The sequence below is a fragment of the Rousettus aegyptiacus genome, unplaced genomic scaffold (assembly GCF_014176215.1).
Source record: "Rousettus aegyptiacus isolate mRouAeg1 unplaced genomic scaffold, mRouAeg1.p scaffold_m13_p_2, whole genome shotgun sequence".
NCBI classification, from domain to species: Eukaryota; Metazoa; Chordata; class Mammalia; order Chiroptera; family Pteropodidae; genus Rousettus; species Rousettus aegyptiacus.
In genome coordinates this window covers 202,839-219,736 of record NW_023416295.1, presented here as the reverse complement: position 1 = coordinate 219,736, position 16,898 = coordinate 202,839, and the positions used below count along the sequence as shown (strand labels likewise).

Genomic DNA, 16,898 nt, shown 5'->3' with positions numbered 1-16,898 from the left:
GTTAAAATTGTAAATTTTATGTTATATATATTTTGCCACAAATATAGAAAAACAAAGATAAACTGGGCTTTATCAAAATGTTTAAATTTTGTTCTCAGACACTGTTAAGAAAATGAAAAGACAAGCTATAGCCTAGGGGGAAAAAATTGCAAATCATAGCCAACCGTATATATGAGACTTTATAAAGAGCTCTCAAAACTCACCAGTCAGAAAACTATAAGAAATTGAGAATAGACTTAGTTCACCAAAGAGGATATGTCAATGCAAACGGCACACAAACAACATCATCAAATACCACGGAAATGCAAGTCACGCCGTGGCGAGAGGCCGCACACATAGTGGAATGGCTAAAATGAAAATACTGACACTAGCAAGCGATGACAAGGACAGGGTGACCGACCATCATGGTTTTCCCAGGAGTTTTCCACTTCTAACAGTGGAAGTCCTGCCCCCCACCCCCGGAAGCCACCCCGCCACCCACTCATCTTCGGCAAAGCCGGTGGTTGGTCACTTAGGCTGGAGAGGCAGAGCCTGGAATTCTCACATTGTAAACGGTCCGGCCACTCCAAACCACAGCCGGACAGTTTCTTAAAACGTCCTGAGCCAGCATTCCCACTCCTGAGCACTTATCCAGAGGAAATAAAACGTATCTTCACACAAAAACCTATGCATAAACACCTGCTGCATGTCTGGTCACCAGCACCGAACATAAGCCACCTGACATCCTAGGCGGCGAGCGGGGAAGCCGTGGTCCATGCGCTGGGCATTGCCTACGTGGGCGAGAGGAAGAAGGCAACCTCAAGAAGTCATGTTGTACACGATTCCCTATAGGGGACGCTATCAGGACAACTGGCTGCGGGGGACCCGCTGAGGGTGCAGACGCTCAGTGATGAGGGACCAGGACTGCCCACAAGACTCGGGCAGCCATGGCAGATGCCAGACGGGGCCTGAACGGCAGACACTGCTCCTCTGCCCGGAGGCTGGTGTCCAGGTGAGGCCTCGGCAGCCGCGTTGCTTCGGGGAGAGCTCCCTTCTTGGGGGGCAGCAGAAGGAGCCCTCACATGACGGACAGAGAGAGCACAAGCTCCCCGGTGTCTCTTCCCATGTCCCATCGTGGGGCTCTACCCTCGTCACCTCATCTAACCCTAGCTTCCCCAACAGTCCATCTCCAAATGCCATCACTTTGGGGGTTCCAATATGAGCGTTGGGAAACACAGTTCGGTCCGTAGCACCCCCATGCTAGAGGAAAATGCCAGAAACACAACTGTCCAGCAGCAGAGCAGGAGGAAGGCAGAAGAGATGCAGCCAACGGGGGCTGAGCTAGGGCGGGCGGGCAAGGGCAGACGCAGGCCAGCCTCCTGGGGGTGCTGCAGAGCAGGAGGCGAGCGCCACCTGCAGGCAAGACGGCCAGGAAGTGTTCCCAGGGCAACAGGTCCTGAAGAGGGGCAGATGCAGCCTTGGGGCGGGGATGGGGTGGGGGGGTTGCCACTCAGAACGGAGGCCGCCTGGTGCAGGGGTGAGGGGGCGGGAGGAACTGAGGTGGCCAGGTGGGATCTGAACCCGAGGTGACTGTGAGCTTCCCTAAACCCCATACACTGTGGGGGTCCTGGGGGAGCCCATCCTTCTCTCTGAGCGAAGTACCACCTTCCAACAGCAGGCCTCACCCTCCCACCCCCCACCCCGGAAGCCGGGCGTCTGAGAGGGCAGGGGCTTGGCGGTGTCACCGAGCCAGACAAGGACAGGCTGCAGGGGGTGGGGGGAGAGCAGGAGCGGCTCTGGTTGTGGGGGGGGGGGGCGGCAGCCCCCCTGAGCGTGAGGAAGCCTGGGGCTGAGTGCGATAAGGGTTCAGAAACAGGCAAACTGCACGGGACTCTGCACCAGGAGGAAACAGGCCAAAATGCCCACAGCCCCCGCAGCCCCCGCGTCGCGGATGTGGCTTTCGGGTTTTTTTTCCTATGCTTTTCCAATTTTCCAAGTATACTTTGGTGACCAGGTTTTACTGTTATATTCACAAAAACATGTTGTGTTTGGCCAGTGGCCGTGACTTTGAAATCTCAGAACAGCGCAGAGCTCAAAACCTAAGACCTCAAGACGTCAGGGAGGGGGCGTGGACAGGAGAAGGGTGTGGAGTGAGGTGCGCGCGAGGAAGCGGCATGGGGACGCACGCGGGGCCCCCAGCTTCCCCGGGACGTGGCCGCATCCTGCTCACCTGCTCCAGAGGTAAGTCGCCTGCCCGGACGTCGGGGCGGGGAGTGTGCCCCCACCCTCGACGAAGAAGATGATGCAAATCACAGCTCCAGGGTGTCCCAAGCAGGCCCCGCAGGGGGCGGTGATGAGCAGGACCCCTCCACCCAACGGCCACTGGTCATCTGGGCGGTCGGTGCTCCCGGACCCTCCTCCGCGCGGTGCGCAGCACAGTGGAGCTAAGGAGAGGGGTCTGTCCCCGCCCGCCCCTTGCAGTGACCGATGGCCTTGCCCGGCAGGAAGGCAAGGGCGACAGACAGCGCAGTGGGCATGGCAGCACCCAGCTGCTGACCGCCTGGCTGCTGACCGCCCGTCGCGCCCCTCCACGCCCTGTGCGACCGGCCGGGCCGAGCACAAAGGGCCTGGCGGGGAGGCCGTGGACAGGGCCCTGGCGCTTCCACCCGTTGGTCCGCGGTGGAGCTGGACAGGCGGCCTCGGCCCCCCGACACGCGCAGGCGGAGTCGCGGGCGCGCCCCGCAGGGCCTTGCCGCGCAGGCGCGTGCATCCGGGGTCCTCGCAGCTCTGCTCACCTGTCCTGTCCCCGTCTGCTTCGCCGGGCGCAGGGCTGTCCTGTGGAGGAGGGAGAGCGGCATGGGGACACACGCTGGTCCCCCAGCTTCCTTGGGACGTGGCCGCGTCCTGCTCACCTGCTCCAGAGGTAAGTCGCCCGCCCGGCCTGACGTGGGGGGGGGCGGGGAGTGTGCCCCCACCCAGGTGCCAACCCTTGATGAAGATGATGCAAATCACAGCTCCAGATGTGTCCCAAGCAGGCCCCTCAAGAGGCAGTGATGAGCAGGACCCCTCCATCCCCCTCAGTGGGGCCGGGCAGCCCCTCCCAAGCCCCCTGCTCTTGGGTCTCAGGGGGTCCAGCCGAGGACTAGGAATGGGGGCTGTGGGGGTGTAAAGGAGCCCTCCCCTCCTGACTGTGGGTCCAGCTGTCAGGACACCAGCAGCCAGACCAAGCCCCTGGCCCCACCCATACAGGACACCCAAGGAGCCTCTACCCAGGAGAAGGGCTCCCTTCCGGTTCGGAGAGAAAGGCAGGCCAGTCACCAAGCTCTGCCCCCACACCCTGCAAGGAGCTGGTAGACCTTCCTGCCGCCCTGAAGGACAGCCAGGGGACACCCCCATCCCCACTTCGGGAAGGACCAAATCCTGCACTGCGGGATATGGGGAAAGCATGAAGCATGGGAAAGTCACCCACCAAAAAGGCCCTTAAAGTCACATTCCTCAGAGAGCAGAGAACTGGGCACAACGTTAGGGCATCCACCAGTGGGAAAGATGCATCAGAAGTCAGTCACTACACAGGTCAGGAGAGAGAATTCCGAACTCTCCAAAACCAGGACCAGAAGCCCAGGAGAGAGCGGGGGATGGCCATGGGGACGCGGGGAGGTCCGTGAGCAGCAGCTGGCCTCTGCGACGAGAGCGGGGTCCCCCAGAGCCAGAGCCGCGTGGGGGGTGGGGTCAGCGGCTTCTCATGGAACCCCTCGTACAACTCTCAGATTCCTTAGACCGTGGACATGCGCAGTTTTGGTTAAAATGCCCAATGTGTGCACAAAAGTGCCCCAACGTGGAATTTACTGTGCCAGGTGTCGACACACACAACGGAGTGCTTGGAAGTGTCAGCTGGCAGGGAAGGTCCGAGAAGCGCGCGCGCTCGAACCCGGGCCCGCCTTCGAGTTTTGAGTCCTGGGGCAGCAGGACGTGCCGGACCAGTGGCCACGGCAGTTTGGGGAAGCAGTGGGAGCTGGGGCTCCTTGCCGAGTTCACAGAGATGGGCTGGCAAAGCCACGGCAAAAGGCGGGGCGCGGGCCGGGCGCAGGCGTCCCCAGCCGGGCCAGAGCCTGCGAGGCCTGAGCAGGAGGAGGGACGAGGTTCCCGCCACGGCCCGTGGGAGCCCAGCACCCTGTCTGACAGACAAAGGGCCAACACACCGCACCGACTGCATGAGCGATGTGCGCATCAGCGAGAAAGGAAAGCACCGGGGCTGGGCGAATGCGGAGCCGGACGGGCCGCTGGCCGCAGCGGAGCCGGCCCCGGACGAGGGGCCCGCGTCCCCCGCCTGCACCCGGCGCTCCAGGAAACACGCAGGTTCGTGCTGGACAAGCAGGCTGTGTACCCGGCCAGGACCCATGCGGGGGCCAGACTCCCGCCAGGAACCCACCCACAGCGAGCCCGGCTGCGACAGGCCCCTGAGCCACACTCAGCCCATCCACACCCGGCCACGCCCCTGCCGACCCTGGCCACTCAGTTCCCCCAGTGCTGCGCTCAGGAGGTGGCCGCCGCGGTGTAGACAGGGTGTTCGGGGGCCCAAGCGCTTGCTCTGGGGGAGGGGACACCATGCTGCATGTCCCTGTCCCCTTGAACTGCCGTAGGGAGACCAGGCAGGGCCCCTGAACCATGTCTTAGGCAAGGACTTCATGGAGAATAACTCCTGTTCGTTATAAGCAACAGCAAACCGCAGAGTGGCACAAAGTATCTGCGATCTTACCAACACAATGCGAATCCACAAATCGATCTCCAACACGAACGTGGGTCCGACCAGGAACGCGCTTCCAGAACGTGTAAGGAACCTGCACGGATCGATAAGGAACTGGAGCCTGGCGTGAGGCCAGGCGGCTGGGGCCGCAGCGAGCGCCCGGCCGGGGCCCCCGGGCACGGCCCCTGCGCGCGGCCCGCCCGAGCGCACGCGGGGACTCGCGCGGCCTCCTTCGGCGGGGAGGCGGCGGGAGGCTCGGGCGCGGCGCGGCCCCGCCCCGGGGGCTGCCTTTCCCTTAGAAGGCGAAGCCCCAAGCCTCGCCTCTCGCCGGCGGAGAGTCGCGCGGTGCGCCCCGCGCCCCCCTCGCCCGCGCCGCCGCCGCCGCCGGAGCCCAGGGGCGCGCGAGGCGCCGTGCACTCCGCGCTGCGGCCCGGCTCGGGCGCGGACGGGGCGGGCGCGCGTCCCCGCCGGCTTGATGGCAGGACCGAGGTCGGCGGAGACGGCGGCGAGCAGATCCTGAGGCCAGGACTCCTCCCCGGTCTCCGCGCCCGCGACATGCGGCGGGAGAGGTGAGCGCGGCGCGCGCGGGGTGCGGGGCGCGGGGCCGGCGCAGGGTGCCGCCCCCCGCCCGCGCGCTCGGCCCCGGAGAATCGCCACTTCCCCGCCGCCCTCCCTTCCCTGGCGGCCGTGGGGATCTTCGTGCGTGAATCCGGAATCTAAAAGAATGTTTTCAGAGACTCGGGGCACAGAAGCGAACGGCCGTGCGCGGGGTGCCGCACCCCGGCCCCGGCCCCGCGCGCGCGGACGCCCCTCCCCGCGCCCCGCTTCCCCGCGGGACCCGCCTCCCGCCCCGCCCGCCGGCCCGGCTGAGCGCTGTCTGCCCGCAGGTGCGGCGCCCCCCGCCCGCGTCCCCGCCATGGAGGTGCTGCGGCGCTCCTCGGTCTTCGCCGCCGAGATCATGGACGCCTTTGACCGTTCGCCCACCGACAAGGAGCTGGTGGCGCAGGCCAAGGCGCTCGGCCGCGAGTTCGTGCACGCGCGGCTGCTGCGCGCCGGCCTGGCCTGGAGCGTGCCCGCGCGCGCCGCGCCCACCCCGGGCGGCCGCCTGGCGGAGGTGTGCGCGGTGCTGCTGCGCCTAGGTGAGTGCGGGCCCTGGCGGACGGGCCCCGGGCTGCGCCTCGCGGCGCCGCTATCTCCGCACGGGGCCGTCCCCGGGGCGCCCTGGCCAGCACCCTCCACTGCTGGGCCTGGGTCTCAGGGGCAGAGATGCGGCTGGCCTGGGGGTGCCCAGAATAGCCGGCGCGCAGGGCAGACCCACCCGGGCGGATGCTGCCCGGCTCCCCCACATCCTGTACTTACCGGGCGCAGGCTCGGCACACTGCCATGGACCCCCCACGGACCTGCCCAGGTCGGCCTGCTCAGCCGGATTGCAGACACTCAGGCCTTCAAGGATAGAAAGCTCCGGAAAGAATAATGTTTTGGTGGCTTAACTTCCAGCGTGACCCTTGCACTCTGCTGGGCACAAAAATCCTTTGTCAGACCACGTGTCCTGATGTTTGTTTTGGAAAATAGGCCTTGTCAGCCACTGGCTGAAGTCTGCCCCCCGCCCCGCCCCTCCTTCCTCTTGGTTTGGAGGCCTCCTCGGGCCCCTCCAGAGCTGGGTGCCCAAGGTGGGTGAAACCGAAGCCCCACCTGTGGCGCTGGCCCCCTGGGGTGCTTGTTCCTGGGGTCGCCCGCCGCCCCGCCTGGGAGCCGTCTCCACCTTCTCCAGGGTCTGGACCCCTCACTGCAGTCAGCAGGCCCCCTCCCCCAGGGCGGGCAGGCCTCGGGGTGTGGGCGGGGCTGGGGCCCCCGGAGGACCTGCACCCCGGGGAGGCTGCCTGGGTCGTGGGGATGACACCGGGGGACGCCTTCTAGAGGATGCTGGAGAAGACAGTTCCTTGGCCCCCCAAGAGCCCCCCAGACCCCTGGAGTGGCGAGGAGAGAGTCCTGCCTCCGTCCGCAGCCTCCGTCTTGTCTGACGGGAGCTGGAGGCCGCCCCTGCCCTGTGTCCCCGTCGTCTAAGCTTGTCTGAAAAGCCTTGCTTCAGACTCTGCTGGTGTGACCGGGCCAGCTTCCCGGGGTCCACCCCGAGGGTCCGACACTGCAGGCCGTGGTAGCAGGGGCCACATGCCCAGCAGCGGCCCTCTCAAAGGCCCTTTCCAAGTCTGGCCTGGCCACGTCCAGTCCCTGGGGCGTAGCCCCTGCGGGATGGCTCGGGGCCAGGGGGGGACCTGGGGGTGCTGCATCGCTGTCTCTTGCACTACCTTCCGCCCTCGGAGCCCCTCGCAGCCCAGCGCTGCCTCCCTGCCCCCAGCACGCGCGGCCCCCCCTCCTGGGGCAGCGGGAAACAGGAAGAGGCCGGGTCGTGGCCCCGTGGCGCTCAGCCCCCTGGGGCCCGTCCCCAGCAGCCCCTGAGGCCTGTGTGGGAGCAGCGCGGCCAGCCCGGGGGATTTCCACGCCACCCCCCACATCGCCTGCCGCCCAGCCGCAGGCTTGCTCTGGCCCCAGGCCTTAATTAACTGGACGGAGAGCAGCTGGCCCGGTGATGACGTGGGCGCCCTCGGCGGCCAGGACAGTGCAGCGGGCACCTCCCTGTGTGCTCCGGCTGGAGGAGAGGCTGGGCTGGGGCCACCCGGCCCCCGCTGCCAGGGCGTCCTCGGGGAGCACACGCCGCCGGCCGTGCAGAGCCGCGGCCCTCAGTGTGGCCGCCGTCGACGCGCTTGGTGCAGGCGCGGCGGGGGCGCAGGGGGGGACAGGCGGTGCTGGGCCTGAGGCCGCGGCGGGGATGCCCATCTGTGTGGGGCGTGGGCACTCCCTGCCCTGTCGGGCCCTGGCCACCTGCCCAGCCCGCCTGCCGCCCGGGCAGCTCGCTGCAGCCGTGAGTCACCCGACAGGCATGGCCCACACTCCTCCCCGGGATTCCCGCCCCACTGGCCCAGCCGGCTCAGCCCTGGCCTGGCGGGAGGGGCGGGCCGCAGAGGCAGGTCGGGGGGTGCCCATCCCACCTCTCTGGCCTCCTTGTCCCCGAGGGTCCAGTGGGGCTCAGGTACAGGCCAGGCAGTGAGGGGGGGGGCCCAGGCCAGCCGTGGCTGTGGGACCGAGAAGTGGGCTGGTCCCAGGCCCGTGGGCAATGTGGCAGGGGTCAGGCCACTGTGGACCGCCTCTGACTCGCCCACGTGGCCGTGCAGGGGACGAGCTGGAGCTGATCCGGCCCAGCCTCTACCGCAACGTGGCCCGCCAGCTGAACGTGTCCCCGCACTCCGAGACCGCGGTGACCAGCGCCTTCCTGGCCGTGGCCGCCCAGATCTTCTCTGCAGGTGGGCCTGCGTGTGCACCCCCGGGCGCCCGGCGCGCGCGGCCCAGGGCTGTGGGTTGGTGCTGGGGCTGCGGCGCCTCCCTTGGTTCTGAGGACGCTGGGCCCGGCGGGCCGCCAGCCCCGGACCTCGTGTGGTTCTTCTCGGCTCTAGCCGGGTCGACAGGGACCTGGATTCCTGGCCGGGCTGCGTGGCCAGCTGCCAGTTGGTGCTGGCTGCTGGCCGCAGTGGGGCCGGGGTGTCCTGCACGTGGCCCTTGGCGCTCGGCCTTGCACCAGCTCCCAAGGGGCCATGCCCAGCGCTGCCAGGCTCCGTGACAGCCTCAGAAGTCACGGCGTCACTCTGCCGCATCCCGTTGGTCGAAGGCGAGTCGCGGGAGGCATGCGTGGGGTGGGGGTCCCGGGCGGAGGGTCTTGCCGGCACGTCTGGAGGACAGCGACACCTGTCTCACCTGGCGGGCCCGCACGCACCTGCGACTCTCCCTAGGAGCAGGAGACAGCAGGTCCTGCTGGCCCCCACCCCCGGCCCTGAGAGTTCAGTCTCCCCACTTCCTGTCCGCACGCCCCTCTCCAGGCTCAGGGAAGGCTGCAGGACTCACCCCCAAAACACCCCCCTGTCCCTACGTCTCCTCCCTGGGGCCCTGCTGGGCTCGCTGTTGTGTACCTGAGGCTTCGTGTCCGGTCCTGGCCCCTCACACGCGGTGCGTCTGCCTCGTCCCCGTGTCCCTGCTGCGCAGCAGGTGGCAGGCGCCACCGGCCAGGTGGCCAGAGCCCGGCCGCAGCCCCGCGGCCTCCGTCGGCTCACCCACGGACGTTCCCCCAGCACGGGCCGGGGATGGAGCCGCGCGGGTCCCAGAGCCACAGTGCCCCAGCCCCCCGGTGCGGGGAGTGTGCGTGGCCGGTGGCGTCTGAGTGCAGGGAGGGCCCCCTTCCTTCTGGGGCTTTCTGGTTGGGACAGCGGCAGAGTCCGGCCCTGGAGGAGAGAGAGCAGCAGCCCAGGCCCCGTGGGGGACCCGCCACCCCCCGCGGAGGAGGCTGGGTGGAGAGGCTGCCCGCCCCGTGGGGCAGAGGCCAGCCCCCAGCCCCACTGACCGCCCTCTGGGGTGTCTGCATGTCGCGTGTCGCCCTCCATCCTGGGGGGAGCCTGATGGTCGGGCGGTCGGGGCCGAGCAGGGCCTGACCCGTGGGACTCCCTCAGTGTGGCCGGTGCGGCAGGAACGGGGGACGGACAGGTGGGGACAGGGACACGGGGCGGGTGGGGACGGGGACACGGGGCGGGTGGGGACGGGGACACGGGGCAGGTGGGGACGGGGACACGGGGCAGGTGGGGACGGGGACGTGGGGACGGGGACAGGTGGGGACAGGGACACGGGGCAGGTGGGGACGGGGACACGGGGCGGGTGGGGACGGGGACACGGGGCAGGTGGGGACGGGACAGGTGGGGACGGGGGACTTGGGGACAGGGACACGGGGCAGGTGGGGACGGGGACATGGGGACGGGGCAGGTGGGGACAGGGACACGGGGCGGGTGGGGACAGGGCAGGTGGGGACGGGGCAGGTGGGGACAGGGCAGGTGGGGACGGGGACAGGTGGGGACGGGGCAGGTGGGGACGGGGCAGGTGGGGACAGGGGACTTGGGGACGGGGGGCGGGTGGGGACAGGGGCAGGGGACTTGGGCCGGGGGACGATGGGGATGTGGGACACCGGCCGCAGGATCTGGCCTCTCCCAGGGCCACCCGCGGTCAGTGCTGCCCCTCCTGGGCGAGGCGCTGCGGGAGGGCGTTGGGACGGGGCCCGGCGGGCTGCTGGGCGGCCGGCTCATCCACAGTGTCCGTGCCGTGCCGCCCGGGGGCCTGGGCGGACTTGGCGGGCCGCCCTCTCAGGTGGCCTGGGAGGCACCTTGTGTAGGAGGCAGCAGGTGGGGCCGGTGAAGGCAGGAGGCGCTCGGGCCGCTGGGCTGCCGGCCGTCCTTGGCCTTTCCCGGGCTCCTGTGTCCGGCGCGGACGTGGTGCGTGGGTGGCCGCCTGTGCCTGTCTCCAGGGCTGCCTTTAAAAGGAAGGTTCGTCTCTGGGAAGGCAGCTCTGGCCCGCGGGGGGTTGGGGCTGAGCCGGGAGGTGGGGGCCTGGCCCCTGGGTGGTGTGTGTGTGTGTGTGTGTGTGTGTGTGTGTGCGCGCGCAGTGGACAGAGAAGGGGGGCCGGGACAGAGCACCCCGCCCCCGCCCTGTCAAAGAGGGGACAGGCCTGGGAGGTGCTTGCCAGCCCACATCCCTCCCGCCTGCAGCCCCTCCCGGGCTGCGGGGCCGGCACACTCACCCTCGGGCTGGCCCCCCTCCCCGTCTTCCCCAAGCCACCCCGAGGGGCGCAGGCCATGCCAGGCCTGCCGCGTCCGCTCCGGCTGGGGTGGTGGCGGCCGGAAGGCCGCGGGGCCGGGCTCCACGGTGGCCTCGTGTGTGTCCGGCCCCCTGGAAGCCAGACGCCGCGCCTGGCTGCACGAGTGTGTTGGGTTTCTCACTTCACTTCAGTGGAAAACTCAATTTTCTCTCCCTGGATAAAAGTTGCCAAGAGTTCATTTCACCCCGGAAAGATCAGAAAACATAAAAGATGGAAAGTCTCGGAATAATACTAAAAACACAACATAATTTAAAAATGAGCGAAGGGTCTGAGCACATGTTTCTCCAGGGAGGATGCCCATGAAGAGGCCGCTCGTCGCAGTCCCTGGGGAGACCCTCTCCGGGGACGGCCGAGCGGAGGCGGGGGAGACCCAGCGTCAGTCAGAAGGGCTCTGAGCCGCGGGTGGAGGCGGGAGGCGGGGCGGCCGCCGGGGTCCCAGCTCCCCACAGAGCCCTCCGTCCCAGAGGAGGGACAGCCCCCGACCACACGACGGCTGGCACGCGGCGTCCAGGGCAGCAAGACCCCTGACGGTCAGGAAGGCAGGGGGCGACATGCACTGACTTATGGGGTTTTTAAGCTTCTTTTCATCGAGGCGAAGTTCACATAACATCCAATCAGCCATTTTAGAGCTGAGTGGTGTTTAGTGTGGTCACGGTGCCGTGTGGCCCCCCGTCCGACGTCTGCCGTCACCCCAGAGCACCCCGTGCCCCTGGCGCCGTCGCCACGTGGGGACGCCGGTGGCTTTCCATGCACGGCGCGTGGCGGCCGGGCACCGGGCCGCCATGGACGCCCGCGGGCGAGTGTGGATCCGAGCGGGTTCCCGTCCTACGGCGCTGACTGCCACGCTGCTCGTGCCGGCGGCTCGCAGGGGCTTCCTCCGAGGGCGTGGGCGCGCGGCCTGCCAGACGCCCCGAGTGGCCTTCCCTCAGCCGCGGGGCCGCGCGTTTCCTTGGGGACGGCTCTTTCCTCGCGCTGACTTACAAAGTCCCGTGCACATCGAGGAAACAGCATTGATGTGCAGACGCCCTGTCCCGCGTGGGCGGCGGGCCCCTCACTGCCGGGGGCGCCTCTCAGGGCCCTGTCCTGCGTGGGCGCCTCTCAGCAGCCCTGTGCCCGGGTGGGCGTCCCTCCTACAGGGCTGTCAAGGGGCAGGCCAGCTGGGGCAGAGGCGCCCTGAAGCGGCTTACTGTCCACTGCATCTCGCTCCAAGCCAGTCAGCCCCCCAAGCCCTCAGGCCCCCCCTCGCTGAACTGCCTTGCTGTCCCGTGGCTGCCCCCAGCAGATGGGCTGGGCAGGGTTGTCCCGGGCTCTGGCCAGGTGTGCAAGTGTGTAATGGAGGCCCAAGAAATGTCTGCCTAAGAACCACTGTGAGTGTGGGCAGGACCGGCCTGAGGTGGACGTGGGCCGAGCACCCCTACAGCGGTGGGTGGGGGCTAGCCCCTCGAGTCTGACCCCGGCCGCCAGCCCAATGGCAGCGGTGCGGCTCAGAGAGGCTCGGCCCCTGCGTGGGGCGCGTGGGCTGGGCTCGGCCGAGGTCTCAGCGGCCTCCTGCTGAGCGGCGCCCCCGGCTCTCCCTGCAGGCGTCACGTGGGGCAAGGTGGTGTCCCTGTACTCGGTGGCCGCGGGGCTGGCCGTGGACTGCGTGCGGCAGGCCCAGCCCGCCGTGGTGCCCGCTCTCGTCGACTGCCTCGGGGAGTTCGTGCACAAGACGCTGGCGAGCTGGCTGCGGAGGCGTGGCGGCTGGGTGAGTGGGGTCTCAGGGTGCAGGCCGTGGGGCCCGGCATGGCTGTGCTGGCCGCAGACGGGGGCCTCCCAGGATGGGCGGCGGCCGCGGCCACGCCCGGCCACTGCCCTGTGCCCTCACCTGCCCACCTGCCGTGGGCTGCGGCCTCGGGCGTAGGGCCACGGGCCACGTGGTGCTCGGCCCTCCACTGAGGCCGCGGTCACACCCGAGGGTAGCCTTGGGCCAGGCGGCACTACTCCCAGGTGGCCCCGTGTCTGCGCCCCCCCCAGAGACCCCAGGGCCTCGATCCCCGTTGTCTCCCTTTCCGTGGACCCGCCTGGGGCGGGGTCAGCCAGGACCGTGACGCCACGGCCAGAGGCCAGTGCCCCGCTGCCTGTGGACCACGGCCCCTCGCGGGCCACGGCCCCTCGCCGGGGGGCCACGTGCATCCCTCAGCCCCTCCCGCCGCCACGCGCTCACCGCCCCCTCTCCCCGCCAGACCGACGTCCTGACGTGCGTGGCCAGCACCGACCCCGGCTTCCGCGCCCACTGGCTGGTGGCCGCGCTCGGCAGCGTCGGCCGCTTCCTGAAGGCGGCGGTCTCCATGCTGCTGCCCGAGCGATGAGTCCGGCTCGGCCGGCCGCCTCGCCTCCGGGCCACCGAGCCACCCCGCAGAGCCAGGCCCCCTCCGCGTGGGCGAGCGCGGGCCAGGCGCCCAGGGCGGCCCCTCCCAGGGCGGAAGCTGCAGACGCCGACGCGGAGCTCCCATCTGCGGAGGGCGACCGTGTGAGGAGCTCCGTCCGGAAGGCGACTCGGGGCTGGCGAGGCCAGAGGGGCCGTGGGGGCTTCGGCCCCACAGTGCGTAAGGCGCGTGCTGTGGCTGAAGCCGTGTCTGCCAGGGCCGCTGTGGCTGGGGTGTCAGGCTGACCCATGAAGGTCGAGCCCCTGGCCCACAAGGTCACAGCAGTGGGCAGCCCTGCCTGAGCCCCGTGCCCAGGGACGGACAGGAGGCCATGCGTCCACTGTGACGGAGCGCGAGGCCCGAGCCACCGCAGCTCTTCCCTGACCGCGCTGCCTTCTGCGCCTGCGAGCCGACGGCGGGGTGCCCAGCAGCCTGGCCCCCGTCCGTCCACCGCAGGGTCGTCCTCCCGCGGCCCTTCCGCCCCCGGCACAGCACGCGCTGCTGGAGGGCCACAGTGTTTCCTTCCCGTGCGGGCCGGACAGCCGAGGCCCTCCAGCCCCGTGCCCCACGCCCCCTCCGGCCCGCCCCCACCCGCGGGAGAGACGCCGCCCAGGCCGCCATGCCCGCCCTGCGTCCTGCCCTTCGCCACTGGGATCAAATGCCCTGGTGCATTTCCAGCATCAAAAAGCGACGTTCGACTCCGAGACACTCAGGAGGCAGCAGGGCCCGAAGTGGCCTTCAGTCCGCAGACAGTGGGGGAGGCGCCCCACTTGCCCCGGGGACGCAGGGTGCGGTGCTGGGCTTAAACCAAACGGGAACGCGAGGCCCTGTGTGAGGACACTAGTCACCTAACGACGCCCGCGGGGACTTGGGCGGACAGAGGTGCCACACTGCGGGAGGGGAAAATGCTCAGAGAAGGCAGTTCTCCGTGAGCAAATGTACACACTGAACCCGTATAAAAAGACCAGAACGTTTTCCCCCCAGATCTAGAAACGCTAATTATAAAGTTCACGTGAGAGACCCGAAGGACGAACAGCCAGGGAAGCCCTGGGCGAGGGAGGCACGAGGGAGCACGGGGCCGCGGTGGCCCTCGGCAGGGCACCAGGCGCGGGCGAGCAGCCCCGCCGCCCGCCGCCCGTCCAGCCCCGCCGCCCGCCGCCCGTCCAGCCCCGCCGCCCGCCGCCCGTCCAGCCCCGCCGCCCGCCGCCCGTCCAGCCCCGCCGCCCGCCGCCCGTCAGACGGACTCCGGGCGGACCAAAGAGCTAAGCGTGACCGGAGGCGAGTGCCGGCGTCCTACGGAGCTGAGGAGGGGGCCGGGCCTGCCAGGCACGGTCTAGAACCCAGGAACAGTGAGAATACGTCCTGGGGAAACGTTTCCACAGCCAGCGCCTTCAGAAACACCTGCACCTGGGGGCAGAACCGTGGAGCCCGGCCGGGCGGGGAGTGTGGCTGACCGTCCCCGGCGCTCTCGCCGGTCGGCACATTTGGCGGGGGAGGGCGGGGTCGCCCGACGTGGATATACGAGATGACACCGAAGCGCACACTTTATTATTGTTTTGACACTAAAATGGTTAGAAGGATGAACTTTATGATATTTTATCCCAATAAAAATCGTACTTTAAATCAGGAATATTAAGGTTAATATTTCTAATTCAAAAGAGCTTCATCAGCCCCTAAAATCAAGACGGACAAAAAATAAGAGAAATGCAGACCAAACTACCCGAAGACCCCGTGACACCGATTAGACGGGCCCAAACCCAAACCTGACGACGGACGGCCGTCCGGGGCAGGCGGCCTCAGCGGCCCGCGGGGCGCCACGGCAACGCACCCGGCCGCCCCGCTTCCCAAGACCATCCCACAGGGACTCGGGCAAAAGTGCAAGCCGAGCTCATTCACTGTGACACCGTCTGGTTAGCGAAAGACCGCGGGGCACTGGCCGGCGGGAGGGGATGCGCTGGGCAGCCCGGCCGTCCCCGCGGGGCTTCGCCGTGCAGGGCTCACCTGGGGACGGTCAGCTCGCAGGGGTTAAGTGAGCCTGCTTATCGCTGGCGACGGAAGCAGTTAGAGAAATCCGTTATTCCAATTACACTGTATTTTAACTGCATCTTCGATGAGGTGTAAAAACAGCAAAAAAGGTCAAACTTCAATCTGTAGTCTTATTATTAATAACTTATTATTCTCAGATAATTATGTGTGTCCTGCGGAATAAAGCAAATAATGTTGCAAAAAACAAGGTTTTCATCTGAAAAGAAGTATAACCAAAGAATTTAAGTAAAAAAAAAACAATTACAATCTTAAAATTTGAATCGGAAATGTAGATGCTTGCTTTTTTTCTTTCTTAAACGACATGTTTGTCCCGTGACAGGGTAGGGTCGGGCGCCTAGCCGCGACCTCTGTGGTCTCCTGTCAGTAGCTCGGGGAGACTCGGCGGGGGCAGGTTACGTGCCGGTTTTCCGGTCCTGCTCGCCAGGAGGCCCGCGCGCAGGGCACGGGCCCGGGCCCAGTGCTGTCCGCCGGCGGGATCCCGCCCCGGGTGAAGCCGCCCGGGCAGGCGGCTGTGGTGCTGGAGCTCGGAGGCCATCGGGCTTAGGGCTTGGGCAGGCCACCTCTGGGGCCACCCGAGCGCCTCTGTCCAGAAGAAAAGGGGTGCCCTCACCCAGAACCACCGCGGGCGTCTGCGCTGTTGGTTCGTGAGCAGAGCAGGTGGCGTGACAGACCGCTCAGCGCGCGGCCGTCGCCCGAGGGTCCCGGGCGTCCCCTCCAGCAGCTGACGGCAAAGGCAAGAAGAAAAGGGGCCGCACAGGCCGACATGCCGGTGCCCGAACCGGCATGTCGTGGGGGGCGCGGGCCCCGGGAAAGCCGCGGCCGCAGGCCGGGGCCCCGTCCCCTGCCCGTGCCTTGCTGTCCCGTCCGGCATCCACTTGCGGACCATGGCGGCGCCCCGCACGCCGCCTCCGTGCGCTGCGATTCAGCCCGGCCCCCCCGCGCCCACCGCTCTCCTGTGCGCCCACCCAACAGGTGACCCCGCTTGGCCTTCTCCCCGCCAGTGGGTTTCACGTGCCCTTTCTTACTTTTCCTCCCTCGATTCTAAGTACGTAAGAACCTGCAAACGGCCCTTCCCGAGCACCGTCGCAGCCACTGAGACCTTGCGTCCAGGCTCGTCCTCCGCATCTTGGCCCCGAGGTCTCACTGAGGCCCCTCACGGGTGTGGAGGGCTCTTTCGCAGAGGGGAGGGGCGAGGCTTTCCGCAGCGTTCTGGCGGGGCTCACTCAGCACGACCAGACTCAGCCCGGGGGCAGAGGGAAGGCCCCAGAGCCTCGCGCCTCGCACCGGACCTCGCACCGGACATGCGAAGCGGCTGCCACTCCAGCCCGTCACCCTCCGGGGCAGAGCCTCCCAGTGCCAGGCGGGTGGCGACCGAGGGGAAAGGGCCAGGCCGTCACCACCAGAGCCTGCTGGATTTCGCCTCGGCAAAGTGAGACAAGCAGACTGCGAGGTTCCTCACGAGCCTCAACAGGAAGAACCGGGGCCCGCCAGGAAGTGCGAGTCCGTCCCACGTGCAGACAGGAAACAGGAGCCCGCCGCCGCGGCGAGGGGCCCAGACGGAGCCACACAGCGGGGGGGGGGGGGCAGCCTCCGGGACTAGTGGCCAGGTGGGGGGGAGACGGCCAGGTCACCAGCTCAACTATTTGTTTCTCGTCTCTGCTCTGGGCACCCCCTCCCAGTGCCCTCTCCAGCTGAGAGCAGGTGGGAGCCCGGGACGCGGGAGCCTCGGATGCAGGAGCCTCGGATGCGGGAGCCCGGGACGCGGGAGCCTGGGACAGATGCGGGAGCCCTGGACGTGGGATGCGGGATGCGGGATGCGGGAGCCCGGGACGCGGGGGAGGATGCAGGGGTGACACTCCCTTCATGCTCCCAGCTTCTTTCGGTCTGGCCCCAGCAGAGGAGACGGCCGACACCAGCCCCCGGGGCCCATGGGGGTGATGAGGATGTGGTGGCTCTGCCCTCACGACGGAACTGCTGT

General features: G+C 67.9%; 2 protein-coding genes across 10 annotated transcripts; one reads left to right on the top strand and one right to left on the bottom strand.

The window, feature by feature from the left end:
* Window positions 1-165: 165 nt before the first annotated feature.
* On the bottom strand, window positions 166-6,220 carry LOC118613623. Of its 7 annotated transcripts, none has more exons than XM_036236033.1 (4): window positions 6,083-6,220; window positions 4,736-4,817; window positions 2,210-2,814; window positions 166-1,456 (listed from the first exon to the last, which is right to left on the bottom strand). In XM_036236033.1, exons 1-4 carry the CDS (start codon window positions 6,106-6,108, stop codon window positions 1,321-1,323), a joined length of 849 nt encoding a protein of 282 aa, XP_036091926.1. In that variant the 5' UTR covers window positions 6,109-6,220; the 3' UTR covers window positions 166-1,320. The 7 variants fall into 7 exon arrangements, 4 of the variants coding, with proteins under 4 accessions (XP_036091926.1, XP_036091927.1, XP_036091925.1 ...); XM_036236034.1 differs by having other exon boundaries at window positions 166-1,435; XM_036236032.1 differs by having other exon boundaries at window positions 166-1,392.
* BOK (BCL2 family apoptosis regulator BOK) lies at window positions 5,153-15,182 on the top strand. Of its 3 annotated transcripts, XM_016135148.2 has the most exons (5): window positions 5,153-5,292; window positions 5,611-5,862; window positions 7,954-8,082; window positions 12,050-12,213; window positions 12,692-15,182. In XM_016135148.2, exons 2-5 carry the CDS (start codon window positions 5,640-5,642, stop codon window positions 12,815-12,817), a joined length of 642 nt encoding a protein of 213 aa, XP_015990634.2. In that variant the 5' UTR covers window positions 5,153-5,292; window positions 5,611-5,639; the 3' UTR covers window positions 12,818-15,182. The 3 variants fall into 3 exon arrangements, with proteins under 3 accessions (XP_015990634.2, XP_036091929.1, XP_036091930.1); XM_036236036.1 differs by lacking the exon at window positions 12,692-15,182 and having other exon boundaries at window positions 12,050-12,683; XM_036236037.1 differs by lacking the exons at window positions 7,954-8,082; window positions 12,692-15,182 and having other exon boundaries at window positions 12,050-12,683.
* Window positions 15,183-16,898: the final 1,716 nt, after the last annotated feature.

Coding starts and splice junctions, on each gene's coding strand:
- BOK (XM_036236036.1), top strand. CDS start 5,640: ATGGAGGTGCTGCGGCGCTCCTCGGTCTTCGCCGCCGAGATCATGGAC. Junction 5,863..7,953: donor CGCGGTGCTGCTGCGCCTAG/GTGAGTGCGGGC, acceptor GTGGCCGTGCAG/GGGACGAGCTGGAGCTGATC. Junction 8,083..12,049: donor CGCCCAGATCTTCTCTGCAG/GTGGGCCTGCGT, acceptor CTCTCCCTGCAG/GCGTCACGTGGGGCAAGGTG.
- LOC118613623 (XM_036236032.1), bottom strand. CDS start 6,108: ATGGCAGTGTGCCGAGCCTGCGCCCG. Junction 2,815..4,735: donor TGTGGATTCGCATTGTGTTG/GTAAGATCGCAG, acceptor CCTCCTCCACAG/GACAGCCCTGCGCCCGGCGA. Junction 1,393..2,209: donor GCGACTTACCTCTGGAGCAG/GTGAGCAGGATG, acceptor TCTTGCCTGCAG/GTGGCGCTCGCCTCCTGCTC.